Here is a 25,423-nt window from a genome sequence, read left to right as displayed (position 1 = left end):
AAAAACGGTACAAATAAATGAACGTTCACCTTTTATTTGTATTTAACCTTTATACAAACAAGAAAAGTGAAATAAACATAAGACTCTCAGACTGACCTTATTAATATATTTATCTTTAAACAATAACAGGCTGATTGTATTATTATTTACACAAAACTTATTGTAACAAAACTTGTTCTTATAAACCAAAGTGCTTCAGCCAGGATAAAAAAATATGAAAAGTGCTCAGCTGCAGAAAAAAAGAGAAAAAGAGTGAGCAACAACAAAAAACACATGTTGCTGGGGCAGGGACATTGTTGAGTGTTGATGACATCCTATGACAGGCTCTAGAGGTTTCTGGCAAGAAATACAAGCTGGTCTACATTATCTGGCTCCAGAGATGCCCTTTTACATGTGACAATGTTGCCACCTGTACTAAAAACCCTCTCAGAGTGGGAGCTTGTGGCCTGAATGCACAAGTAATGTTGTGCCAGTTGACTTACTCTAAGGAAGTTGTTTTGATAAACTTTCCACCAATCCAGAGGATTTGAGTCATTGTCAGCATGTGGAGACAGAAGGTAGTTGCCGAGCTCCCTCTCACCTGCCTGCTGTGCACTCAAGTTTTCTGTGTCAGTAGTAGTGGTGGGCCTGTTTGAAATAAAGCTAGCCAGAGAACGCTTTGTTTTCTTGGGTGGTACAAAAGTGTCTCTCATGGCTTCTTCTCTGGACTCCTCTTCCCTGACCACAACAGATCTCTCTCCCTTCAGCATCTCTTTGATGTATTTTCTCTTCTCCTCCTGAGTGTACTGAAGCTTGAATCTTGGGTCAACGAGGCATGCCATGTCAAGTAGATTATCCATGGCTGGGTCATCATATTTTTGGTTAAGGTATCCCATCACTGTTGTCTTTATGGTCCTGGTGAGCTCTGTGTCATCCTCTGCTTCCTTCAAGATGGAGGTGTTGAAGAGCTGCATCACTGGTTTTAGAAATGATACACTGACATAGGATTCACCAGACAAGGCATCAGTGAATTCGAGGAGTGGGCTTAGAGCTGCATCTATAGACTCTAAAACATCCACATCTTGCCAGTTAGGAACCAGCGGTCTGGTCTTCTTGTCCTTTGAGAGGACTTCTGTGATGGCCCTTTTCTGCTCCAGAACCCGCTTCACCATTTGTTGACGGGAGCCCCATCTTGTTGGTGTTTCACTGATGAGCTTGTGCTTTGGCAAGTGATACTCCTCCTGAGCAGCTGCAAGGTCCCGTTTCTTCTTCCAGGAGTAGGAGAAGGCAGCCACCACCTTTTTACAGACCCCAATTGCTCTGTCCACCCACTTGTCTTGGTTAACTTTCTCTGTAGACAGTGAAAAAAAAGCAATATATACTTATAATTTGTATTTATATTTTAACTACAATTTGTCGTTTAATCATATTATTCTTACTGCAAATTCTTCTGCTTGCATAATTTTTTTTTTTACACTTGATTTTTGCAAATTAACATATGTAACAATGTTCATATGTTCACATATGTAAACATATGTTCCAATGCCAGTAAAACACCTTTGAATTTAATTGAAAGAATTGCTGTATGTATAATCCATACAAATACGTCTTGAATAAAGATTAAAGGAATAGCCTATAAAATTACTTAAATAGGGGGAATAAAATCACCTAATCAACTACAGGGTAAGTATTATAGTTACAACTAAGTACTAATTAAGAACAATGATTTAATATAAACAAAATCAATTAAAGCTGCTGCAGTCTGTAACGTGTGGCGCTCTGCATGCATCTTGTGGAAGAACATTGTAGCCGGAACTATTTCTCTCTGTTTATGTCTATGACGAATCACGCAGGTACTGGGCTACTCCGCAGCAGAGCCGAGCCGAAGTAGTTTAAAATAGTCCGAATATAAACACTTATTATAGTGTACCGTAGTGGTTCAGGATAAGACAAAACCGCGGTTTGGATATTGGATTCATGATGTACTGGCTGATTATATACATTTTGCTAATTTTTGACCAAAAAGGTTACATGCAGCTTTAACATAACACTACCATTTATATTGCTGTGTATAACTTACCAATAGCAGAGTTCAGTCGATGCCCGAAGCATTGTAGTCTTGTCCATCTGTTCAACTCAGCGGCTTTGATGATATTGGTCCCGCTATCTGTGGTGATGCAGACCTGCCGGTCCTCGCGGAGTCCCCAGGAGGCGAGCGCATCTGCAAGTCCGGCTGCAATTGATTCGCCCGTGTGATCCTCAGGAAAGTAGACCGTCTGAAGGCATAAGCTGACAAGCTTCCAATCTTGATCAATAAAGTGGACTGTCAGGCTCAAGTATGGTTCTGAGGTTCGGCTTGACCACAGGTCAGCTGTGGTCACGAAATATGACACTGACTTCAGTTGTTCCTCCACTCTTTCCCTAACTTCACCATAAAGTGCAGGGATAGCTACGCGTGGAAAATATTTTCGCCCAGGGAGCTCGTATCTTGGGTCGATGATTGAAATCATTTTCCTGAAGCCCACGTTTTCCACCGTAGTAAACGGCATCATGTCCTTAGCCAAGAAGTTTGTTACAGCCTTTGTATGTCTTTATGACGTTTAGACTGCTTGTCATAAGGCATGAATGCAGCGATCTGTGTTTGCTGCATGGGTTTCTCTTTTGACACAACTGGTGTTGGGGATGATGATGGTGGTGTTGTTTGAGGGACAGGTTGTTGGCTTAAACTTTTATGGTGCCTCATCTTCTGACTCTCAGAATGTTCTATCGGGTGGAACTGCTTCAGATGGTGGAAGAGGTTTGATGTGTTCCCGCTGCTAGTCGGCACTACTCTCCGGCACATTTTGCAGCACGCTGAAACCTGAAGTTTATCAGATCTCAGATAGCCGAACCACTTCCATACCACTGAATTAGTCTTTCCTCTCTTATCAACCATTTCGTCTGATTTCTCCTCACTTGTGGAAGCTCGTTCAGTCACATTTCTATTGCGGTCAGGGGTGCTCATTTTGTAGCTAAAATTTGCCGCGTTGGAGATCAGCCTACTACTGCTGTGCTGAGCACTGGTTGCGTGACTCTGCGGTGTACGTCATCCCGAAAGTAGCCAATGGTGTTCTGCTCTTTCTGACGGCTGCGCGCCTAACGTCAGTCAGTGACAAATGCTGTTATGTATATTATTATTATTATATTATTATATCGAAATATCGAAAATGTGTTTAAAAATCAAAATTTTAAAAAAATATCACGATATATATTGATATTGAATTATTGTCCAGCCCTACAAGAAAGTTACACAAAAGTAATGTAACGCATTACTTTCCATAAGAAGTAACTAAGTACCGTTATTAGTTACTTTTTTTTAGGGAGTAACTAAACTAATGCATTAGTTTTAATTGTAACTTTCCCCAACACTACTGACAACAGGAGCAAAAATACAGATTTTTGTTGCACAATTTTACAGCTTATTCACAGGTCTGTTGTGCACAATGAACATTATTTCAAGCGTCTTTCACTGTTCTAATGCTTACCCCTTTTTCCACCATTGTTTTAGGTACCGTAGTGAAAAGATGACCGTGAGCTACGCAGAATACATCGGCCACCGCCAGCATCATCACTACCAGAATGGCATCGGGCACCCTCTCCCTCCGTACAACCATTATTCCTGACAGCGAGCCGCATGACCAGTCACTGGACCTCTCGGCGGACATCTTACCGGGAGAGCCCGCCCCCTCGTGGTCTAGCTATCTGTACTACTGTACCATTTTATGATGATAGTTTCCGTTGCCATGTCCTCAGTCAGTTGGAGGCATGGCAGCGGGTGGCAAATAAGCATTAGGTGATTATAAAGCGAAAAAATACAATTCATTTCTTTGTATTCATTTAGTTTTTGCAGCGCATATATATATATATATATATATATATATATATATATATATAACACAAATATATATATATATAACACAAATATATATATAATCAGCCCCTTCCCTTTTTTAAACAAATACTATATATATATATAATTTTGTTTTTTTCAACAAATTTCCTAAAATCAGGTTTCTCAGTCTGTGGATGGAAATAAGGTTAAATGTTGGAGTAGTTATGCTTTTGCTCTGATTTTATGTATGCTCTGCTTTAGTGATTGCTCCGTTTTTCTCCCTCTTTTATTGTTTCTTACTAGTTTGACTTTTATATCATATAGGCAGCCACAGGGTTTAAGGGATTCTCGTTCCTCTCTGTGCAGTTCCTCTCGAGTGGCGATTTAGTTTTCTGCTCTCGTTTTATCGTGAGCATTGTTGGGTTATGCAGTGTGGCCGAGGTTAGGCAGTGAAGAACTAGTCAAGTGTTGTTGTTGTTCTTTTTTGTGTTTTTTTTTTTTAACTCTCAGATTATTGAAACCACTATCTTAAATTAGCTTTTGGGTACACCAGAATATTTTCCCCATGATTTAAGTTGATTTGAACTGAACTAACTTAGATAAACAAGCCTTTTTGTGTCTAGTGTTGCTAGGAAAAGTGTCTCTTATTTAGTTTTTCATGGTGATGTGTTGTATTCGTGTTGTTTGAGAGATTAAAAGTGTAGGTCTGTGCTCAGAGTAAGGGTGTAAATGGATAAAGAGACAGCAGATTCAAGTCTGTTTTGTATTGCACCTATTTTGTCACACAGAGAGGGAAACATTTGTGAGAGAACAAGGTCAAATGACAGGGACAAGCTAAAAAAAAAGCCATACTTTTTTTTTAAGCATGCTGTGGCAGGGAGGTTGCTCTAAATAGCTGTTTTTAATTCATTTCTCTCCTGGTCTGTTTACCTGGCTCGGTAATCTTCATTCTCAGGAGGATGCTACAGAAGACACTTTGTTTTAGTTTTTTAATGATCTGGTAATATGGATGAATATGTCCGTTTCTGTCTCGCATGGCAACAATGTTTACACCTCCATATGAACGCGCAGACTTTACATTGGCTGTAATTGAGAAGATAACTAATTTGATGAATGTTGTCATGTCACACCAGGGAGTTTTTTTTTTTAAACTATGGTTGTAAGTGTTTTCATAGTTTTCTCACTGACAATTTATACTCTATTAGACCCCTTTTCAACTCTTGCTCTGTGTTGGTTTGATACAGCTTTATGTTTATTTTTTTTCAAAGACCAGGAGGTAGAGTGAATATCACATATTGTCTGTAGAAGCAGTGGCCTCACTTTTCTGAAAGGAAAATAATGGGAGAGGTCCCTGTGAAAATCGGGTTTTGTTTTCATATGCAAAATGTTAAGGGCTTTTTGGGTTCCATCCACAGTTGTTATCCAGCTCACTTAAACCTAAAGAGAAAAAAAACCTGATTTCAGTTGTTTTGCCTTAAAATGGTTATGGTGTGGACCAGCAAATATTGCCCTGAGTGCTCAACTACCTTGAGACCGATTATTCATAACATGAAGGTTTTGACCAGCGACTTTTGGGCAACAGTCAAGTGTTTATTACTGCCCAACCGTGACTGTTTTTCATCTGATTAATCTAAACCCCACCTACCAGGATGTAGGTCAGCTATGAAAAGTGACACATTTGTGGTCTCTGTCTTTAACATCCCTTTAAATATCTGCTTTTTTTTTTTTTTTTTAGCCCTGGTATTGTTTTCTAGTTGGACGATCAGGGCCCCGTTTGTTGGTCCATTAAAACAGCACAAACTAAAAAAAAAATTCTGCTGCAAAATCAACTAAGTCTTTGCATTTGAAATCTGATGTATTGACCATTGCAATACATTTGTTGCATGAATAAGTGGCCTCTTGTTAAACATGGCATGCTTGTTTCACTGCTATATAGATATGAGAAAAAAAGACTATAAAATGGTGCTAATCGGACCTCTTGTCGGGGGTGGTCGCAGTAAATGTGACTGGTCATGCGGACTCATTGATCATATCAGACTTTATTATTATCCTCAATATATGCAGATCTGTTTTACAGGTGTTTTTTTCTACCAGTGTAATCTCCTGCAGGTTTGAAAGGACAAGTAGTGACGAGTCTAACCCCATCTTTCCCCTCATGGCCTGGGGGATTTGGGCATATGCTTAACATCTCATTTCTTATAGATGTGCACATTTACGCAAAATACAATTACCCTGGAGTATCGCTCTTTGTGAATGTTTGCGTTCATGTACATTACTGTTTTGAAAGATGGCTGGCTCAACTAGCTGAACGCTGTTGCCTCCATATGGCCAAAACTACAGCGAAAATGAGGTTCAGTGTGCTGAATTTACTTTTCTAACAACATTTGTTCAAATATCATCGGTTAGTTCAGTTGCAAGCCATGCTATGTGATGAAAGACACGTTGCTTCTGTCATATGTCTGTACATTTTACAGTTGTAAAATGACTGCAACTGGAACAAAGTATTTTCATGATTCCTAGAGTAGATTGAACATGCACTTTGAGGACATCAGCAATCCCAGGCGCATTTGAAGACTGTAGAATCTCTCAATACCTGTCCTACAGTTACATTGCTCAAAGATTGGTTAAAAAAACATTTTCTCGCTACCCTGTCTTTGGATTTCTGTTGTTTTTAACACCACAACTGGGATTAGTGTTTGGTGTGTATAGCAAATGCTCATTTTAGGCATGCACGTTGGGTTGTAACACCTGCAAACGAGCTTCGTGCTCGGTTGAACCCATAGTCCTTTGAAAGTTGATTGGTTCATGTTACCTTAGTGTGTTCAACGGAACCAAAGATGCCTCCAGCCATGTCCAAATGCTGCTCTACAGACCTGCCTTCCTGTCCTTCCAAAAACCTTGCCTGCAAGAGAAATGTCTTCTGTTTTCTGTGTATATTTTTTTTCTTCTTTTGTACAATTTCTAATGTTGTTTTAGGATTTTAGCTACCTAAGTTCAATGAATTTTCATTGTAGCTGTCTTTGAGACAATGTCAATGTCAGATGTCAATGACCGTAATACTAGGTTGCACTTTTTATTTTTTTTTTGTTTTCATCATTGTTGTCATTATTATATATTTTTGTAAACAAAGAAAACCCCATAGCGTGCCTCTTAGATTTATGGGTTTCTTAAGGTTTTATTTATTTTTTCCTAAGACCAGCAGTTATACTTTATACAAAAGATGAGTTAATCCTTATTTTTAAATGCAATTTAAGGAAAAAATAAAAAGCCTCTTTTCTTTACTCTGGACCCAGTAGCTGCATTGGCATACAATCGCACTGATAGATATGGGGGGAAACGTATAACTAATAATAATAATGATGATGATTAAAAAAAATAAAATAATAATAAAGAACTACAATAAATTTGTTTGAAAACTTTTGTAAAAAAGAAAAAGAAAAAAAGTAAACACAATGACTGTTTTTATATATCAAGTTAATTCTTAAAAAAAAAAAAATAATATTTTGGACCTAGTTTCTAAATTATTTTAGTGGTTTTCTATGTTCTGGAGCTTTGAGAAGATGAGTTTTGAACATGCCCTTCGATGACTGACAGCTTGCAGTGTCATTGCGGGCTGGGGTTGCCTGGTGTAGCCCCATATGCCCACCACTTTTTGTTTCTATTTTGATTTTGGATTCTTTCTTCCTTTCAGAACTTGAAATAAAGTAACGACTTGGCAAAAAAAAAAAAAAAAAAAAGGAAAAAAAAATATATATAACTCCCCTGTAGAACTAGATCATTTAACCCCACTGAATTGCTGTTAGTGTGATGAGACCTGAAATGGGCATTTATTATGAATATGGTAGTATGGCTACAAAAAAAAAGAAAAAAAAATTACAAAAAACTACACCCTAAAAAAAGTGTTGGGGGGGGGGGGGCGGTAGATGGGTTATATGGGTTATATGTGGGTATGTGAGCTATGGCTGTGGCAATGATAATGTAGTTTTAAAACATTATTGTTATTACCTTTTAAATCATTTATCCAATAAAAAATTTATTCTGAAAGGATAAGGCATTAGGTGTCTTTGTATTTATTTGTATTTTTTTGACACCTTGTGAAACCAAGACTTCATCAATGACATGTTTGAGACGACCTTTAATGTAGATAAAAACATATGTACAAAAATGACACCAAGACAGACAGGATTCCCTTTCAGTTAAGCTACATACATTTGAAATGAGAGTGATCCCATAATTCACTAGACTGCTCAAATGACATTTCTTGCATGACTGCAACAGCCGCAAACTGTTCAGCAAATCTTAGTTTCTGACATGCAAACAACTGGGAAAACACGTGATGATCAGAGCAGTTTTGGGACTAGACAAGTGAGCCCCAAGTGTGGTTGGTAATGGAACTTATTTTTCCTTCATTTGACTACATATTGAACTTTTTTTGTGTGAACATACAAAAACACTACCATTTCCCATGGATAATATGATCAGTAGAGCATGTGAACTTGATCAAACAGCAGGTGGAATCACTTTAAGCCAACAGAAAATGTTTAGTGGATGTGACTACAGCTTATAGCGTCATCTTAAAATTTAGTCGCAACTATTTATATACCAGTTTCAAAGAAAGAGACTGCTGGGGGCCTGGAAATAGACGTACAGGACCACTACATGTATGCTTTCCACAACAGGTCTACAATATTAACAATGTCATTTTGAGACCATCTATTACAACTGCCTCAACAGCATGCAAGGCGTGAGGAAATTCAGCGTTTATAACTGCGCACCAGATGAGTAAAAGGAACTGGGTTGGCCCAATGTTGACTAACCAATGTAACTAAAGAAGGCAACTTGAGAATAAAAGTTACATCTGTTCTGAGGTCAAAGATTCTTCATTTTGGTAAACTTTAAAATAAAAATAAAAAACAAGGCAAGGTTTATGTTGCTTGAGTCCTTGGAGTTGCTTGGAGTTAAAACAGTCTTTAGATATAATGACCACGTCTGAACCAAACAAATAGAAAAAAAATGTACTAATGTTTTTCTAGGAAGCTGGACAAGTCCCAGTTCAGGTTAAAAAGACTAGTCCAACTTCTTGTTGCGTTGATGTGCTATATCCAATAAATAGCGGCACATGGGAGCGGTGTGCTGCGAGAGGATGGTCAGAGCCTTGCCGTGCAGTAACGTCAGGGCAGTCTGGTGGCCGGTCGCCCATACTCGGTACCATGGTCCATAGAAGGGGTCAGAGACCGCAGGGCACAGCATGTTATTCAGATTCACTTCTGTCAACTGGTGGGAAGCAAAAATACAAGACTGAGTTAGCATACGGCCACAATAACTAAAGCAAAACATGCATATGCGAAACATAGAATCGTAACACTTCGCGGACCAATTCTCATTAATAACTAGTTGCTTATTAGCATATTACTAGCATATTGTCATATTTATGTATACAAACGTTAAATAATAACTATAAAAATAAGCCCGCACCAATGGCAGATGACAGATACAACCCGAATTCCGGAAAAGTTGGGACGTTTTTTAAATTTTAATAAAATGAAAACTAAAAGACTTTCAAATCACATGAGCCAATATTTTATTCACAATAGAACATAGATAACATAGCAAATGTTTAAACTGAGAAAGTTTACAATTTTATGCACAAAATGAGCTCATTTCAATTTTGATTTCTGCTACAGGTCTCAAAATAGTTGGGACGGGGCATGTTTACCATGGTGTAGCATCTCCTTTTCTTTTCAAAACAGTTTGAAGACGTCTGGGCATTGAGGCTATGAGTTGCTGGAGTTTTGCTGTTGGAATTTGGTCCCATTCTTGCCTTATATAGATTTCCAGCTGCTGAAGAGTTCGTGGTCATCTTTGACGTATTTTTCGTTTAATGATGCGCCAAATGTTCTCTATAGGTGAAAGATCTGGACTGCAGGCAGGCCAGGTTAGCACCCGGACTCTTCTACGACGAAGCCATGCTGTTGTTATAGCTGCAGTATGTGGTTTTGCATTGTCCTGCTGAAATAAACAAGGCCTTCCCTGAAATAGACGTTGTTTGGAGGGAAGCATATGTTGCTCTAAAACCTTTATATACCTTTCAGCATTCACAGAGCCTTCCAAAACATGCAAGCTGCCCATACCGTATGCACTTATGCACCCCCATACCATCAGAGATACTGGCTTTTGAACTGAACGCTGATAACATGCTGGAAGGTCTCCCTCCTCTTTAGCCCGGAGGACATGGCGTCCGTGATTTCCAACAAGAATGTCAAATTTGGACTCGTCTGACCATAAAACACTATTCCACTTTGAAATAGTCCATTTTAAATGAGCCTTGGCCCACAGGACACGACGGCGCTTCTGGACCATGTTCACATATGGCTTCCTTTTTGCATGATAGAGCTTTAGTTGGCATCTGCTGATGGCACGGCGGATTGTGTTTACCGACAGTGGTTTCTGAAAGTATTCCTGGGCCCATTTAGTAATGTCATTGACACAATCATGCCGATGAGTGATGCAGTGTCGTCTGAGAGCCCGAAGACCACGGGCATCCAATAAAGGTCTCCGGCCTTGTCCCTTACGCACAGAGATTTCTCCAGTTTCTCAGAATCTTTTGATGATGTTATGCACTGTAGATGATGAGATTTGCAAAGCCTTTGCAATTTGACGTTGAGGAACACTGTTTTTAAAGTTTTCCACATTTTTTTTACGCAGTCTTTCACAGATTGGAGAGCCTCTGCCCATCTTTACTTCTGAGAGACTCTGCTTCTCTAAGACAAAGCTTTTATAGCTAATCATGTTACAGACCTGATATCAATTAACTTAATTAATCACTAGATGTTCTCCCAGCTGAATCTTTTCAAAACTGCTTGCTTTTTTAGCCATTTGTTGCCCCCGTGCCAACTTTTTTGAGACCTGTAGCAGGCATTAAATTTTAAATGAGCTAATTAAGTGGATAAAAGTGTAAAATTTCTCAGTTTAAACATTTGCTACGTTATCTATGTTCTATTGTGAATAAAATATTGGCTCATGTGATTTGAAATTCCTTTAGTTTTCATTTTATTAAAATGTAAAAAACGTCCCAACTTTTCCGGAATTCGGGTTGTAGTTCAAATGGTGTCATGTTACTCTGATTTTATTTAAATGGGAGTGCACAAGACTGTATGTGTACGTGCAATACTTCAGATAAAACCTTAATAATCATCGGGAAGAAGGAGGCGGGAACCGGCGGACAATCAAATAAAGACTTTAATGACAAAATAAACACAAAACAGCACGTCAGTCGTCCGTGAGGGGCGAGGGGATCCCACGTCTCTCGGCCCCGCCCCACTCGTACATGCTGGTTTGATCATCTTAAAAAGAGTCATATCCTCCAAGTGATTATATAGCTCGGCACTGACAAGCCACAACATAAAATCAAAACAGCTCTGATGCATCAAGACATAAACCGCACAAGACATCTGAAAGCGTCCTGTGGTCTCTGGCACCAAGGCGTTAGCAGCAGATCCTTTAAGTCCTGCAATTTGCAAGGTGGGGCCTCCATGGATTTGTTGGTCCAGCGCATCCCACAGATGCTCAAGGCAACACCATGAACTCAAACCAATCCTGAACTTTTTTTTGCATTGTGGCAGGTGCATTATACTGCTGAAAGAGGCCAATGCCATGCCCAAGGCTTCTATGCAGAGTATATCTCTGCCTCGGTCAGCCAGTCTTAAGAAAATGGGATTCATCAGACTAGGCTTCTTCCATTACCTCATGGTCCACTTGCTCACTTTCCCATTAAAGGTGTTTTCGGTGATGGACAGGGCCCATCGTGGGCTCTCTGACGGTCTGTGGATATGCAGCAAACTCTAAAGCACTGTGTTCTGACATCTTTCCATCATGGCAGGCATGAAGGTTTTCAGCAATCTGAGCTACAGTAGCCCTTCTGTGTGATCAGAACAGAAACCCCAGAAGACTTGCCTTTTTTCTCAAGTGCAAGTTTATACTTCGCAATTCTTAGGGAAAAAAAAAAGTCAACAGCGAAATGTAAACTTTAATGAAAACTGAAATTCTAGAAAAACGCCATAGAACATACTACTTTTACTGTACCACTTTCTTCAACACAATGCAATGAGGTCATGTGACAAAGCAGTGGAATGTTGTAGAATAATGTGTACTCTTTCACTTACATACAGTGGGAAGCATGCAGTGTATACTATGCAGCTATCAGGAAGTAGTAATCAAGCATTCAATTTCTAACATAGTCATAAGCTACCAACTCTTACTATTTCTTCCATATTTCTATGGAAGAAATACAAAGAGCAGTATGGTAGTGTTCTGAATTATTCAGCAGTAGTGTTTGATTGTCATACCATTCCGAGGCCCTGGAGGAAGACAAAGTGGTAGAGGAAGAGGACGCCCGAGGAGAGAAGCGCCCACCACATGTCTCGGAGCGGCTCTGGCTTATACACACCTGACAAATGAGACAAATGGCACAGTCTTTAAGAATCTCTTCAAGTCAGAACAGTATATATCTGGATGCTTGATCATTTGTTTTAAAGGAATATTCTGGGTTCAGTAGAGGTTAAGCTACATCTGTTACCACACAGAATTTCACCTCCTCCTTCAAACAAACAAAATTGTGATTACAGGGAAGCACTAACAATGGGGGCAAGACCACGCACCTGGATAAACATTGCAATAGCATTTCAAAAATATAACCACTAATCTTGAGAATTGTAGGGTAAGATGGGATAAAATGGTAACAAAATATGTTACCATTAAACAAATACTACTTTATGTTGTTGTGAAAAGTTAAAGTTATGCTATAAATGTCTGACACAACTGTGAATCGGAATTATTATATATTATTCCCATTAATTACATATGCATCCTAAAAGTATACATTATTCATCATAACCTGTTGATGATTGAGGCAAATCATTTAATCTGAACTTAATCTGTTGCTATTATGATATCCTGTATCTTCTATAGGCCTGAATTTTTTCGAGACGAAATTCTTCTATTCAACAAAAGTTTATGTTTTTGTTAATGATAGCCTTTTATATTTAGCAAAAATTATTATTTTCATGATTTTACTATAAAAAATGCTATTACAACTAAATTCGCAAATTTCTACATTTATACAGCCTAATATATTAAATAGTGCTGTGACACGATTAATCGCAAGTAATTGCATCCATATGTTAATATATGCGCTGTGTACATTTATTCTGTATATATAATTACACACACACACACATATATATATATATATATATTTATTCATGTTATTTTTATATATTAAATATATTTATCTATGATATAAATTATATGAATATAAATATATACATCTATGAAGCTAGAAACATTTTCTGATATGAAGTACACAAAATGTCTATCGCTGTGTTATGCATGTTCAGTTTCCCCATGTCATGTTAATTTAGCTTTAGACGGCACACACACACACACACATTCAGACAGCCAGTCCATATTTTAATCTTATTATTAACTGTAAAGCAGAAATACATTTCTATGCAATATTGATGTGCATATGCCCATTACAGATAATGCGCTCAGACATGAAAGCCTGGACCTCTCGTTGGTTTCATAAGTATTACTTTATCAGCTTTCTATGGATATGTTCCTCCTGTCTGTGTGTGAAGTTTTCTGCTGTTTCTTTATTTTACAAAAGCACAATGTTTTGTTGATATTGCAAGCGCATACAAATAAAAGTAGACCTTTTACAGTTTTAAATTATTTATTTCTCCGTAATCTGTACGATCAAAAATGGCTGTTGTCAGGAAAACAAGTGATCGTTCAAGTTGCTGTTAAATATTAAATTACTGAAAGTTTCACTTTGTAGTGTATTTTTTTTAGGTTTAATAGCTTAAAAAGTAAAATAAACACAAGAGTAAAGTAATTAGTAATTAATTACTTTTTAAATGTAGTAAGTAGTAATGTAATCAAACTGCAATTTTAATGTAGTGATTAGTAATTGGTACAACAGTAACTTTCCCAACACTGCTCATTTCTCTCTGAGCATCACTGCTCTTCTGGCATATACTGAACTCTGGGCACGTGAAGTGTCTTTCTGACGTCAACATAGTTGTCATTTCGAAAGCTAAAATGTCATCGTGGTGCACATGGATATCGGCAGATATGATGATGCACTACGACAGTTTGACCAAACTTCAGAAACTCACCTCCTTTTCTGAAAAGGTAGACTGGCACAAGATACAGCATGGAGTGCTGAATATAATAGATTTCCTTCTCAAATGGAAGCTTTGATGGAAGAAGAAAAAAAAGCATGTTTAGAAGACAAAACATACATGTTCTAGCCTTATTTGGAGTTAGCATGATTTGAACAGAGCGCTTAACTTAATAGTTGTTGGAATAGTTATATAGTTACCAGTCGAGTGTTGACTACTGGGAAGAGAAGCGCTAGAAGGGCTCCATTCAGCATATGGACCTGAAGTCTTTAACACAGAAAACACAGAAAGCTCACAGCAACAGTACATCTAAAACACCTCAGGATCTAAATATCAACTGAACAACAGAAAGCAGTGACATTCTATTAATCTGACAAAGAAATGCCATCAAACTGACAGATATCAGAAATATCATTCAAAACCTGAAGTTATTATAGGTCAAAACATCACATACAAATCACATACACATACAAAAAAAGCCAATAAATTATAATGACTATAAGACAGCAGTATGGATTATGCTCTTTTATGAAATATTGCACCATATAAATCTTGATCTTGACAACTTTTTTTCATTATTTGGAAGGAGGGACTGATTGTGAGCAGAGCAGGGTCAGAAATTAAAGGGATATTCCACCCAAAAAATGAAAATTTTGTCATTAATCACTAATGTCACATTAATCACATTAATCATACATGTTGTTCCAAACCTGTGAAAGCTTAGTTCATCTTCGGAACACAATTTAAGATATTTTGGATGAAAACCGGGAGGCTTGTGACTGTCCCATAGACTGCCAAGTAAAATACACCGTCAATGTCCAGAAAAGTATGAAAGATATCATTAGAATAATCCATCTGCCATCAGTGGTTCAACAGTAACGTTATGAAATTACGAAAATACTTTTGGTACTCAAAGAAAACAAACAGAATCACTTTATTTCAACAATTTGTCTCATCACCGTAGCGCCATTTTGGAGAATATGAGCTGAACGCAGGCACAGGCAGCATACGCTCTTCTGTGTCACACAAGGGTGCACAAAATGGTGCTACGGTGATGTGTGGAGAGACAGAGAAGAATTGTTAAATTAAGTTATTTTCGTTTTATTCGCGTACAATGAATGGGCACAGCTGAAAAATACAGGGGTAAGCAACTAATAACAACATTTTCATTTTGGGGTGGAGTGCCCCTGCACAATTAAAGTGAATATATTACGAATGTCGATTAAAATGAAATGAATCATGTAAAAATGAATGAAAAGTGTCAGTTCGCAAAATGACACTAAGATCTGTGCATTGCATCCGATTGCTTTTTATGGATTGTTTTTGTACCGTTGAGCATTATAACTTATCACTCACATTTGTGTTGAGCTTATGAATGCAATGGCCAATCAGAGGTGCTTATAATAGTCACCACTGAAAATGCTGAAACAGGACTACCTGCCAGATTATGCTCTCCTCATCCCAAGTATGGTTACGTTTAGGATTAGAAAATCACGTAGAGGCTTCAATGAGCGGCGTATTCATTTGGCAAGAAGATGCAATTTGGCACAAAACCACTTTGCCACTCCGGGCCTGATAACAGGTACTGAGGAGGGCCACTTGTATGACACTCGCTGCTGCACCTATGTAAAGCATTGGATAATTTATCAGATTCCATTACAATTAGGATGCTACTTTAAAATGCAACTGCGTATGTAAGCAGACATTCATTCTGATTGGTCTTGGCTTCTAAATGCTGTTAAGATTCATAACTTCATGTTGTTTGGTTCACAGTGCTAATACTTTACAACCCTTCAGATGTATAAAATAAAAAGAAATGGTATTGTCTCCTGTCAGTGCGTGTCCATGATGTAAATTTGATGCATTGATAAACTCTTCATTACACAACATTAGGCTGTTTTGTTTGTTGGACTATTTAAACAGGAACAGTTTTTATCAACTAAGTTTTGTTCATACACAGTATAGGTTCGTTTTTCTTTGTACAGAGCATGACAGGTATCACCGTACAGTATGTAGAGGAATGAAGGGTGTCTTCTCATAGCATTAGACAAAACAACAATGCTCCTGCAATAGAGTTGGCTATATGTATTGTAAACAGGGTTGCAGATTAGTCTTAAACTAATAGCCTATTTCTACTAATACTAATTTCTACAATTTCAGTTTACAGTTCAGCTAACGATTTATAAATCTGTACATGTATTCTACATAATGCCACGTGTGTACCAACTGAAAAAGTTAGATATGTAACTATTTAAAGTTACAAAACTGTAAGATGGGTATGTTACAAAAACACCAACAAAGGCGAATGGACTATTGGCTTAAATTTGCATTATATGAGAGCTACTGGAACTCTCATGGGGGAACTGTGGGAATACAAACGTGTGGTTAAGTTGTCACCTCGGAGTCTGTATATATGAGGACTACCCACTGAATGCCTACAGAATACAATCTCCTGTTCCAACCTTGCTCCATCACACATACCACGTCTTATTCAAATAAGCCTGAAGGACTTGATTAGCTGGATCAGGTGTGTTTAAGGTTGAAGTTAAACTCTGCAGGGCACACCAAGTTAACGTCATAGAACTCGAGGGGATGATAGCAGACAGTGTTGTCACCTCATGTCTGCTTGAATGCACCGCACAAACTACAGCCCAATGCAAACTAGCATGTGCGTTATATGCCTGCGTGTCTGTATCAGCAGCTATCAATAGTCTTTATTCATCATTCAAAAGGAGAAACCGAAATAAGGATATATGAGATATACGCAGATAGACAAACAAAGCATCGCTTGCTTACAATTTTGAATATCAGTTATGTTGATAACTTTCTTCATGTTAAGCGACTTATGTTGTTATGAAATACCGGTGTATTGAAATGCTTGGGTAAGATTAGGGAACATTAGAACAGCCTTCTGTCTGTGCAGTCTTGATTTACGTGCTCCGTTCCATCACTTTTGCTTGAATTCTCACGCACCGACTCATTTGCTGAACTGAACAGCCAATCAGAGTTTAGTAATATTACTACATTTTAAAGCAATAATATTATTTTCAGTTACGTTCACTTTTTACATTTCCAGTTGGATTTTAGTTCAAACTTTTTTCTGAAACACATTAGGAACATGAAGAGCATCTCTGGTGTTGAATTCAAGTTAGATCTAATATGCTGGTCTAAAACAGGCATTACTGTGCTACTCAAAGCTAACCTCATTAGCACTCATTTGTCATGTCATGGCCACTAGTTTACATGGTAATACACACGTTTACTGATTAGTTCACTTCCAGAATCAAAAATGTTCTGATAATTTACTCGTGCCCATGTCATCCAAAATGTTCATGTGTTTTCTTTCTTCAGTCGCAAAAGAAATGTAAAAACATCAAAATGTAAAAAAAGGAAAGGATTCAAGCTCATTTGATTCATTTGAATAGAAATCATTTTATAATATGATGAATCTAGAACTCTGGGGTTGTTTTTATTAATTTATTGCCATCTGGTGACTTTACCAATTCGGCATGTCTCACATCCAAGACATTAAAAGCATCACCATGTCATTATACTGAAAAGTCAAAACAGGGACATTAACACTGCTCTGTTCAAACTGCAAAGGCTTTACCAAAGTATATATCATAGCCATTGTTCACCATGTGGTATAATATTAATTATCAAGTCACGTTTATTTACATATCACTTTACAGTATACTGATGGCTTTAAAATAGCTTTACATCATGTCCTAAGTAGATAGGATTGTGTTAAAATTCCAATGACAAGCAACACTTAGATCTTCCAGTCTATCTACTGCCCAGATAGTAATGTCAACAAAAATGATTCATGCATCTTGTTATTATGCGTCATTATGTTTCATTTCAATGTGATCAGGCTTTTGTGGACAGCAAACAGATGCCTTTTGCCTTCAAATAAAACATGAATCCAGAATAAGGTTAAACTTGTTACTTATTTATTCAACAACCTTCTAATGTCAAGGTGAAATTCTTGGCTGGTGGCCAATGATATAGGAAGGAATTATCTGACACGCACACCTTAAACTGCTGTTATTATTAAAATTATTATTTATAAAGTCTAAAATCATTACACTTTTGAGGTTGTTAATGTACCCTCAGCCATAGTGTCAAATTAAATATTCCTTGTAATGCGTCACCCCAACATAATAAAAGTTGATAAGAATCCTAAGCATTCACAGAAAAAGATGTTGAAAGGCTATTTTAGGAAGAGTCTGGTGATATGCACAGGTTTGCATTCCTCATATGCTGGAGAGGCCAAACTCTACACCAATTACTTTCACTAGACTTAAATTGCATGAGAAGACAAAGACTATCAAATATATATATATAAAAAAGTGCACAGTGCTCTGCAGTGCAACCTGTTACGGAGTACTTACCTAAAAATAACCATGGCAGTTTTACAGGGGGGACATGCAAGCAGGAAGATCTGCAAAAGAGAGAGTGATAAAGCTCAATAACAATGACTCTTTGTACAAAGCAGCTTAGCTAGTAATGCAAACAACTTTACATGAGCATGAGTAAATGCCAGAAATTGTACAAAATCAACAAGAGGATAGCAATTCCAAATAAATGTTGAAACTAAACTGAACAATCACTGCAGCAAAGAGAAGAGTACTCATGCAAGCCATTAGAGCTGCTGTAAATGAGTGTACTGTGTACCTTAGCTATATTGAAGGTGCATAAATTGAATCTTTTGGCCAAGGGCCATGCTGTGCATATCTTATCAGAACAAGTTCATCACATTTCCAGTGGCTGAGTGTTAAACAAACAGACATTCAGCTAATGAAAAGTGGAGATCTGGAGATAACGTGACACCATTTCACACCAGCTCAGCGTTGCATGGAGAACTACCTAAAACAACTTTTGTAACGGTTTTATTATTGCAAAAATAACCTGTATACACCTATGTATATTCTTATTTAATGCAAAAACACCAGTTTAACAATACCATCCAAGTAAACTTAAAATTACAGCTCTAAAAACGGAGCGATCTTTCTCAATAAAGTGTTTTACATAAAAATTGCACATATTAAAATACATTTCAATGTGTCAAATTTGTTGAGACATTTGTTTATGAGAAAACTATTTTTTGGTTCTGATCTGAGTCAGAATGTTCCATGTGGTCTATTCTCTCAGTAAGGGCGGTCACAAGCCATATCTAATCTAGGGTTAATGAGATCACAAATTGACATAATTTAATATCTGTTTGGAGGGTAGCCAGGATATGAAGAGCATTCTGGGAGCATGGCACAAAAAGTAACTGCTAACTGTTCAACTGGTTTATTTGACCACTAATGTACCAACACATAACTCCAGAGACATCTGCTATGAATCGAAAAATGTAGTGCGAGTAGGAAAAAAAATAATTCAGTCTACCCCTAAAATAATAATAAAAAAGATGTCTATGCAACGATCTCCCTCAGAAATCAGAAACGTCACTGCACCAGTAATTTTAAAGAAATATTACAATTTTAAAAATATGAAAAGTCCTTTCTGCTGGTTAAACGAATTGAAAATAATAACAAAATAAAAATCATGGTCATGATTTTCACACCCTCATGTTGTTTTTGTTTTTTTAATCCATCTTTCCTGGCACACACACAAAAGAAATGTATGTGCATGCTCTTTTCCATCCAACTAAAGTGAATAGAGAGCTATTGATAACTTTCTCATGAACAGACTGAAGTCATTATTCACTCCTAATCTTCTAAAACATCATCCATGTTTTCATATGATCATCTCATGTTTGGTAAGTGATCATGGCCTTGACATCTAGATTGCGCTGAGGAGGAATTATTGCAACAATATGTTAGCAGGAAGGACGCTCTTATGTTAAAAAACATGTTTGTTATTGCTACAGTATAATGTTTCGTTACATTCTGTATGCACTGAAGGATTTGAAAAGCATGTTAATTTCCCCACATCTCCCTGTGTATTTTGGTTATTATTGGTTTTGCTAATTGTTTGTGTGTGAGTTTCAATTGAGCCTGTTGACAATTCCCCACTATTATGTAATATGGACTAATATTTACCAAATGATAAGCCTGTGACCTTGTTCAAATACTGTATGACTTGCACACAAGTTTATTGACATTAGTAGAACCATTGAGTTACTATGGTGTACTGTGCTTGAGAACACATGCTGAGTTTGCATATTTGATGCCTGGCAAAAGACGGGCATTCTGGAGCTGGACTCCGCAAATGCAGCAAGGATTTATCTAGTTGCTAATTATATGGGAAAGCCTCACCTAGAACAGCTGGACAATAAACATAAAGAAATGCTTATGCCTGAGTAGGCTGGGCAATATATCAAATATCGCACCTGATTTAGAAGGTGATATGAAATAAAGCAACACTGGTGATTTCATGCTGCTACTTATTTTACTTCAGCTTGATTTTTAAAGTGCATTATGCAATAGAGATCGTTTCAAAACAGCGTTTAGGGAAGCAATAGAATCAGTGATGCAAACTTTGTTGAATCAAAGTTCTGCTGTAAAGCAGCTCTAAAGTAACAATAGTGTTTTAGCCGGTTGAAACATGAAGGCAGTAGCCAGTAACAGACCGCTGGCTTATCACTGGCCATGAACGTGCAAACAAGTATGAGAATATCAAGACAGAGAGATGTTCCAAAGGTTTTATTATTATATATAATATTATTATTACAGAGGTCTGTTAATGATTAATGGTATTTTAACAAAGATTTATGTTACCGTTCATGTTTATTAATAGTGTTACTGTATTGGTGAAGTTAACTGTAACAAAACTAGGTCATTACTGCGCTTAAACAGCATTTATTCATCTAGGTCAGGGGTGGGCAAACTCAGGCCACTTTCCTTCAGAGTTCAGCTGGGTTGGATCAAATCTCTGCAGGAAAGTGGCCTGGAAGGAACAAGTTTGCCCATCACTGATCTAGGTCAAGGAACCGTTTTTTTTTTTTTTTTTGTCAACCGAAACCCTTAGAAGTGAAATATTATTTACTTGTACCCCCTGAAATTAAATTCATCTCTGGCACATGTTCGCGATTTGAACTGATGTTACATTTAATTCATATGAAACACAAGAGCAAAGACTCTTCTGCTGGTGGAAAGGTCCTCTTAAATTCTTCACTTTCCAACATTCAAACTCTTAAGCTGTTAATATGCTAAATCCTCCAGCTTTTGTTTTGGCAGAATATGCTATAAACTTCTGTCAACAAATATATATAAAAAATGTAATCAAATCAACCTAACAAGCATGTCATATGAATGTACACAGATTATTTGAAGAATGCTTGAAACCGAACAGTTGACAGTAAATTCCATAGTGCCCAAACTACAGTCAACTATTTGGTGACCAACATTCTTCAAAATACTGTTTCTTCTTCTGTGCTTGACAACTCATTCAGGTTTGGAACTACTTGAGGGCGAGGAAATGAATGATTAAGAACACCCCCCTCATTCCAGTAAAAATGTACATCAGTTTAAACACTTAAAAGAACTTATCTTTCTTTTATACTCTCATTTCCTTCCTATGTTTTGAGGGTTATGCCGTGTTATGCCGCCATGTAAGAATATATTTCTTAAATAAGTGATGCATGCAATGACATCCAAAGCTTGGAAACGAAACAAAATGCATAGCCTCAAAAACCCTCACTACTACTCATTTCTAATTTACTAGTTTACCTAAAGCAATTTACTACTGCACACTTAAGCAATCTGAAGTTGAATGTTTTGTTCATGGGATTTTGAACCTCCAGCTCATATCATCTGCAACAAAAACAGAACTACACCTGCCCAACAGGCTACTTTTTATGATTTTTAGGGATGCACCGGTTGACCGCCCATAAATCGGAACCAGTTTTTGGTCTTTTTTCGGTCGATTTTTCCGTAAGTGCGTCCGCGTGCACAGACTACATTGTAATCAATCACTATGTCATTTGTGTGGAAGCATTTCGAAATCTGTGCGCAGGACACGGGCAGCCGTTCAGCACTGGGAGTGCAAAGCTACACGTCTGAGGCACTAGTGATGTGAACGAATCGTTCAATTTAACCGGTTCTTCTTAGTGAACCGGTTGAACCAGTTCACCAAATCGAACTGAATCGTTTGAAACAGTTCGCGTATCCAATAAGCATTAATCCACAAATGACTGACACTCCCTCTGAGTTCAAACAAACCAATATCCCGGAGTAATTCATTTACTCAAACAGTACACTGACTGAACTGCTGTGAAGAGAGAGATGAAGATGAACACCGAGCCAGATGACGAACGAACATGCCCAATGCTGGAGCAGTTCTCGTTCTCGAGTCAAGAACCGGTTGCATCGGTCTTCGGATCACCAGTACACTGAACTGAGAATCGTTTCTGTCGGACGCGTCCGATTCGAAAACCGAGGAGCTGATGATACTGCGCATGCGTGATTCAGCGTGAAGCCGACTGACTCACAGAGCGTCTGAACCGAACTGATTCTTCTGGTGATTGATTCTGAACTGATTCTGTGCTAATGTTATGAGCGCGGGTAAACCGAGGGCTTAGATCAGTGGTCACCAATCTCGGTCCTGGAGGGCCGCTGTCCTGCAGAGTTTAGCTCCAACCAGCTCCAACACACCTGTTTGAAAGTCAGTATGCCTAGTGAGATCTTGATTAGCTGGTTCAGGTGTGTTTAATTGGGGTTGGAGCTAAACTCTGCAGGACAGCGGCCCTCCAGGACCGAGATTGGTGACCCCTGGCTTAGATGAAGGGCAGTTTGGCGAAACGTAAGTTCATTTAATAACAAATACATCGCAATGGATTATGTATAGTAAGTGGATCATGGTTTCTGCGCTGATGACACCTAATTTATTTACTTTATATCTTCAAGACTTAAATCCTCGTATGCACATTATTGCTGTTACTGTATTTGGGTGCGTTGTTGCAAAACTTAATTGTAACCCTTTCATGATTATGAGGTTTTTAACTGACTATTGTTAAGATTACTGACTTTATATATTTAAATGTTTGATAGACTTGACAAGCGGAGACAGTGAAGGGATGTTCAGCTCAACTTCTCGCGTGTTGGATGAGAAATGAAACCGACTAAACTGTGACAAAACGGAAAGGTTTTTTTTTTTTTTGTTAAGTAGAACTTGCATACACGTTTAAAAAGCCAGAAGTAAATGTCAGTTCTGTATAGGATGATTATTTTTATTTTATCTTAAAATTATATTGAGTGAATTTGATTTTAAAATCACCTGCTGTAGCACACTGAAAAAAAAGTGTTTCATTCATCCAATTAAAAAATTTTAGGGTAATGATTCACATTTCTATTTTTTAACTTGAGACAATAGTTATTTATTTTTCATTGGCTCAAGTAAAAAAATATAAATGTGAATCATTACCTTAATTTTTTTTTTTTAATTGGATGAATGAAACACTTTGCATCTTTGTTTTATTTCGCACCAACATTATTTGATTTTAACATTTTTGAATGTATTTATATATCATACTTTTATTTAGTCTCACTGGTAAAGACCTTGTTTTAAATTTAAAAACTAAAATACTGAATGCTGATGCTGAATGTGTGTTGATTGTGTTGTTTGGATTGTAAAACTATGCAGTTATTGCTTTTAATTTCACATGGTCACTGTTAATCTTTTAATTTAAGGCCAGTTCTCTTTAGTTGCAACCCAATTCAAAAACAAAAGCTAAATGCTGATGTCTGTGCCATCTATGTTTGTATTAAATGTAGTCTGCTAACTGTGCAGTTACTGCCGTTAATTTCAGATGGTTACGGTTATTGTTTGCAATAGCCAAAAGCCAGTTTGGCCTATTAAATACCAAATAAACTTCTTCTTTATACACACTTTCTTGTTTGTTGTTTAAAGATAAAAAATAAATAAAAATTGGAATCGGCCATGAAAAATCATGATCGTGCATCCCTAATGATTTTATCATAAATATACTTACTTGCACCATTGTGACCACATGACATGGATTGAGGAGGTAGATGACAGTCTTTGTGGCAAACTTAAACCCAACCTCAACTCCAAAAGTCATGCACAGAGCCACAAGCAGTAGGTTCTTGCCCCAGGTGTCTTCTTTACTCCTCCTGCCATCTTTCCCCACATCTCTGACCTCTTTAGGGACATTAATCTTTTTGATAGCCACCACCACTTCCAGGATAGAAAATAACACAATGATCAGAGTCTCAAATAGTCTCTGTCGTGGAGAGAGGAAGGCTGCGCACTCAGGGCCTCCATTGCCCTCAAACATGGGGTCCACCCCTCCATACATCCAGTCCAGCAGACTGTAGAGGTTATACCGAGACATGTTCCTCTGCTCGTATTGAAAAAGGTACGAACAAGACGGAATAAAAGACAGGACACCGACCTCCTGGCGAAACATTAACGTCAAATCTGTCTTCGGTGAACGAATGATGAAATGATCGAAGAGGTATACAGCCTCTGCCGATTGATCAGATCCCCATCCTTAACGTGAAAGACACCTGTGGGATAGATCTACAGACAATATGATGCGATCTAGGTTGTTTTTAACAGATGAACGTTAATAAAGGCCGCGTTTCCAAACGTGACGCCTTTATTAGAAACTGATTCTCAGCTAAGACAAGAGTCCAGAATATTCCTTGCCAGAGCGGATCATTACATAAAAGCTTCACAGAGAGACCCTTGATCAGCGCCGAGAGGCCGTAGATACACAAACACAACCGCGAAACGCGACTGCGACCGGAGAGATGTAGCTGGCTGCTACAATGTATCATCAGAGAACTGTTTCATCGGAAGGCGCGGTGTTTCCTGGTCCATGTGGCGGATCAAAGACCTCCTCACCATAGAAACGCCGCCCTGTTCACGCGGGACCCCAAATCCACCCACACGGCAACGCGCATGCGCGGTCACTTCCTGCTGAGTGTTGTTCATATGTCCGCTCGTTTTCAGGAAAAGGACCGCTCGAGCTCGTGGGCCCCGCCTGCGCGTTCACAGGTATGTCTTAGTTAACTCTCTCACTGCCGGCGGAGCTGCTTCGTAAGTGATAACCAATACAGGAACACCCTTCTCAACGATAGGCCTACCACACACACACACACACACGTTTGTTTTTGTGAAAAGTGTGTTCATCCCATAGGCGTAATGGTTTTTATACTGTACAAACTGTATATTCTATGGTCCTACACCTAACCCTAACCCTCACAGGAAACTTTATGCATTTTTACTTTCTCAAAAAAAACCTCATTCTCTATGATTTATAAGCGTTTTGAAAAATGGGGACATGGGTTATGTATAAGTCACCCTCTCCTTGTAATACCTGTGTCATACCCATGTCATTATACAGAGTTGTGTCCTGATATGTCACAAAACACCCCCCCCCCCCCCACACACACACACACAAAAGAACACAGTT

The 25,423-nt window shown here is 38.0% G+C and overlaps 2 protein-coding genes across 2 annotated transcripts in view; one reads left to right on the top strand and one right to left on the bottom strand.

Moving 5' to 3' along the window:
• The window catches only part of ammecr1 (AMMECR nuclear protein 1), a 32,520-nt gene extending 28,680 nt beyond the window's left edge, over positions 1-3,840 (top strand). Inside the window, exon 6 of the mRNA XM_059542110.1 lies at positions 3,527-3,840. Coding sequence (XP_059398093.1) covers positions 3,527-3,641 — 115 coding nt within the window. The 3' untranslated portion in view covers positions 3,642-3,840. The remainder of the gene's footprint in view (positions 1-3,526) is intronic.
• A 4,125-nt stretch (positions 3,841-7,965) lies between these two features.
• LOC132130458 (transmembrane protein 164-like) lies at positions 7,966-24,933 on the bottom strand. The gene is made up of 6 exons (XM_059542171.1): positions 23,975-24,933; positions 18,429-18,478; positions 14,235-14,301; positions 14,029-14,107; positions 12,196-12,296; positions 7,966-9,124 (listed from the first exon to the last, which is right to left on the bottom strand). Exons 1-6 carry the CDS (start codon positions 24,410-24,412, stop codon positions 8,918-8,920), a joined length of 942 nt encoding a protein of 313 aa, XP_059398154.1. The 5' UTR covers positions 24,413-24,933; the 3' UTR covers positions 7,966-8,917.
• Positions 24,934-25,423: the final 490 nt, after the last annotated feature.

The sequence above is a fragment of the Carassius carassius genome, chromosome 47, assembly GCF_963082965.1.
Source record: "Carassius carassius chromosome 47, fCarCar2.1, whole genome shotgun sequence".
NCBI lineage: Eukaryota > Metazoa > Chordata > Actinopteri > Cypriniformes > Cyprinidae > Carassius > Carassius carassius.
Note: the sequence above shows the minus strand (reverse complement) of the source record. Positions and strands in the feature narration are given on the sequence as shown.

Bases quoted from the DNA above. Each gene is read 5' to 3' on its own strand.
- LOC132130458 (XM_059542171.1), bottom strand. From the start codon at position 24,412: ATGTTTCGCCAGGAGGTCGGTGTCCTGTCTTTTATTCCGTCTTGTTCG. The intron at 12,297-14,028 runs GTGAGTTTCTGA...CTCATTTGTCAG, and splicing joins CTACCTTTTCAGAAAAGGAG to GTGTGTATAAGCCAGAGCCG. The intron at 9,125-12,195 runs GTATGACAATCA...GCTTCCCACCAG, and splicing joins TCCTCCAGGGCCTCGGAATG to TTGACAGAAGTGAATCTGAA.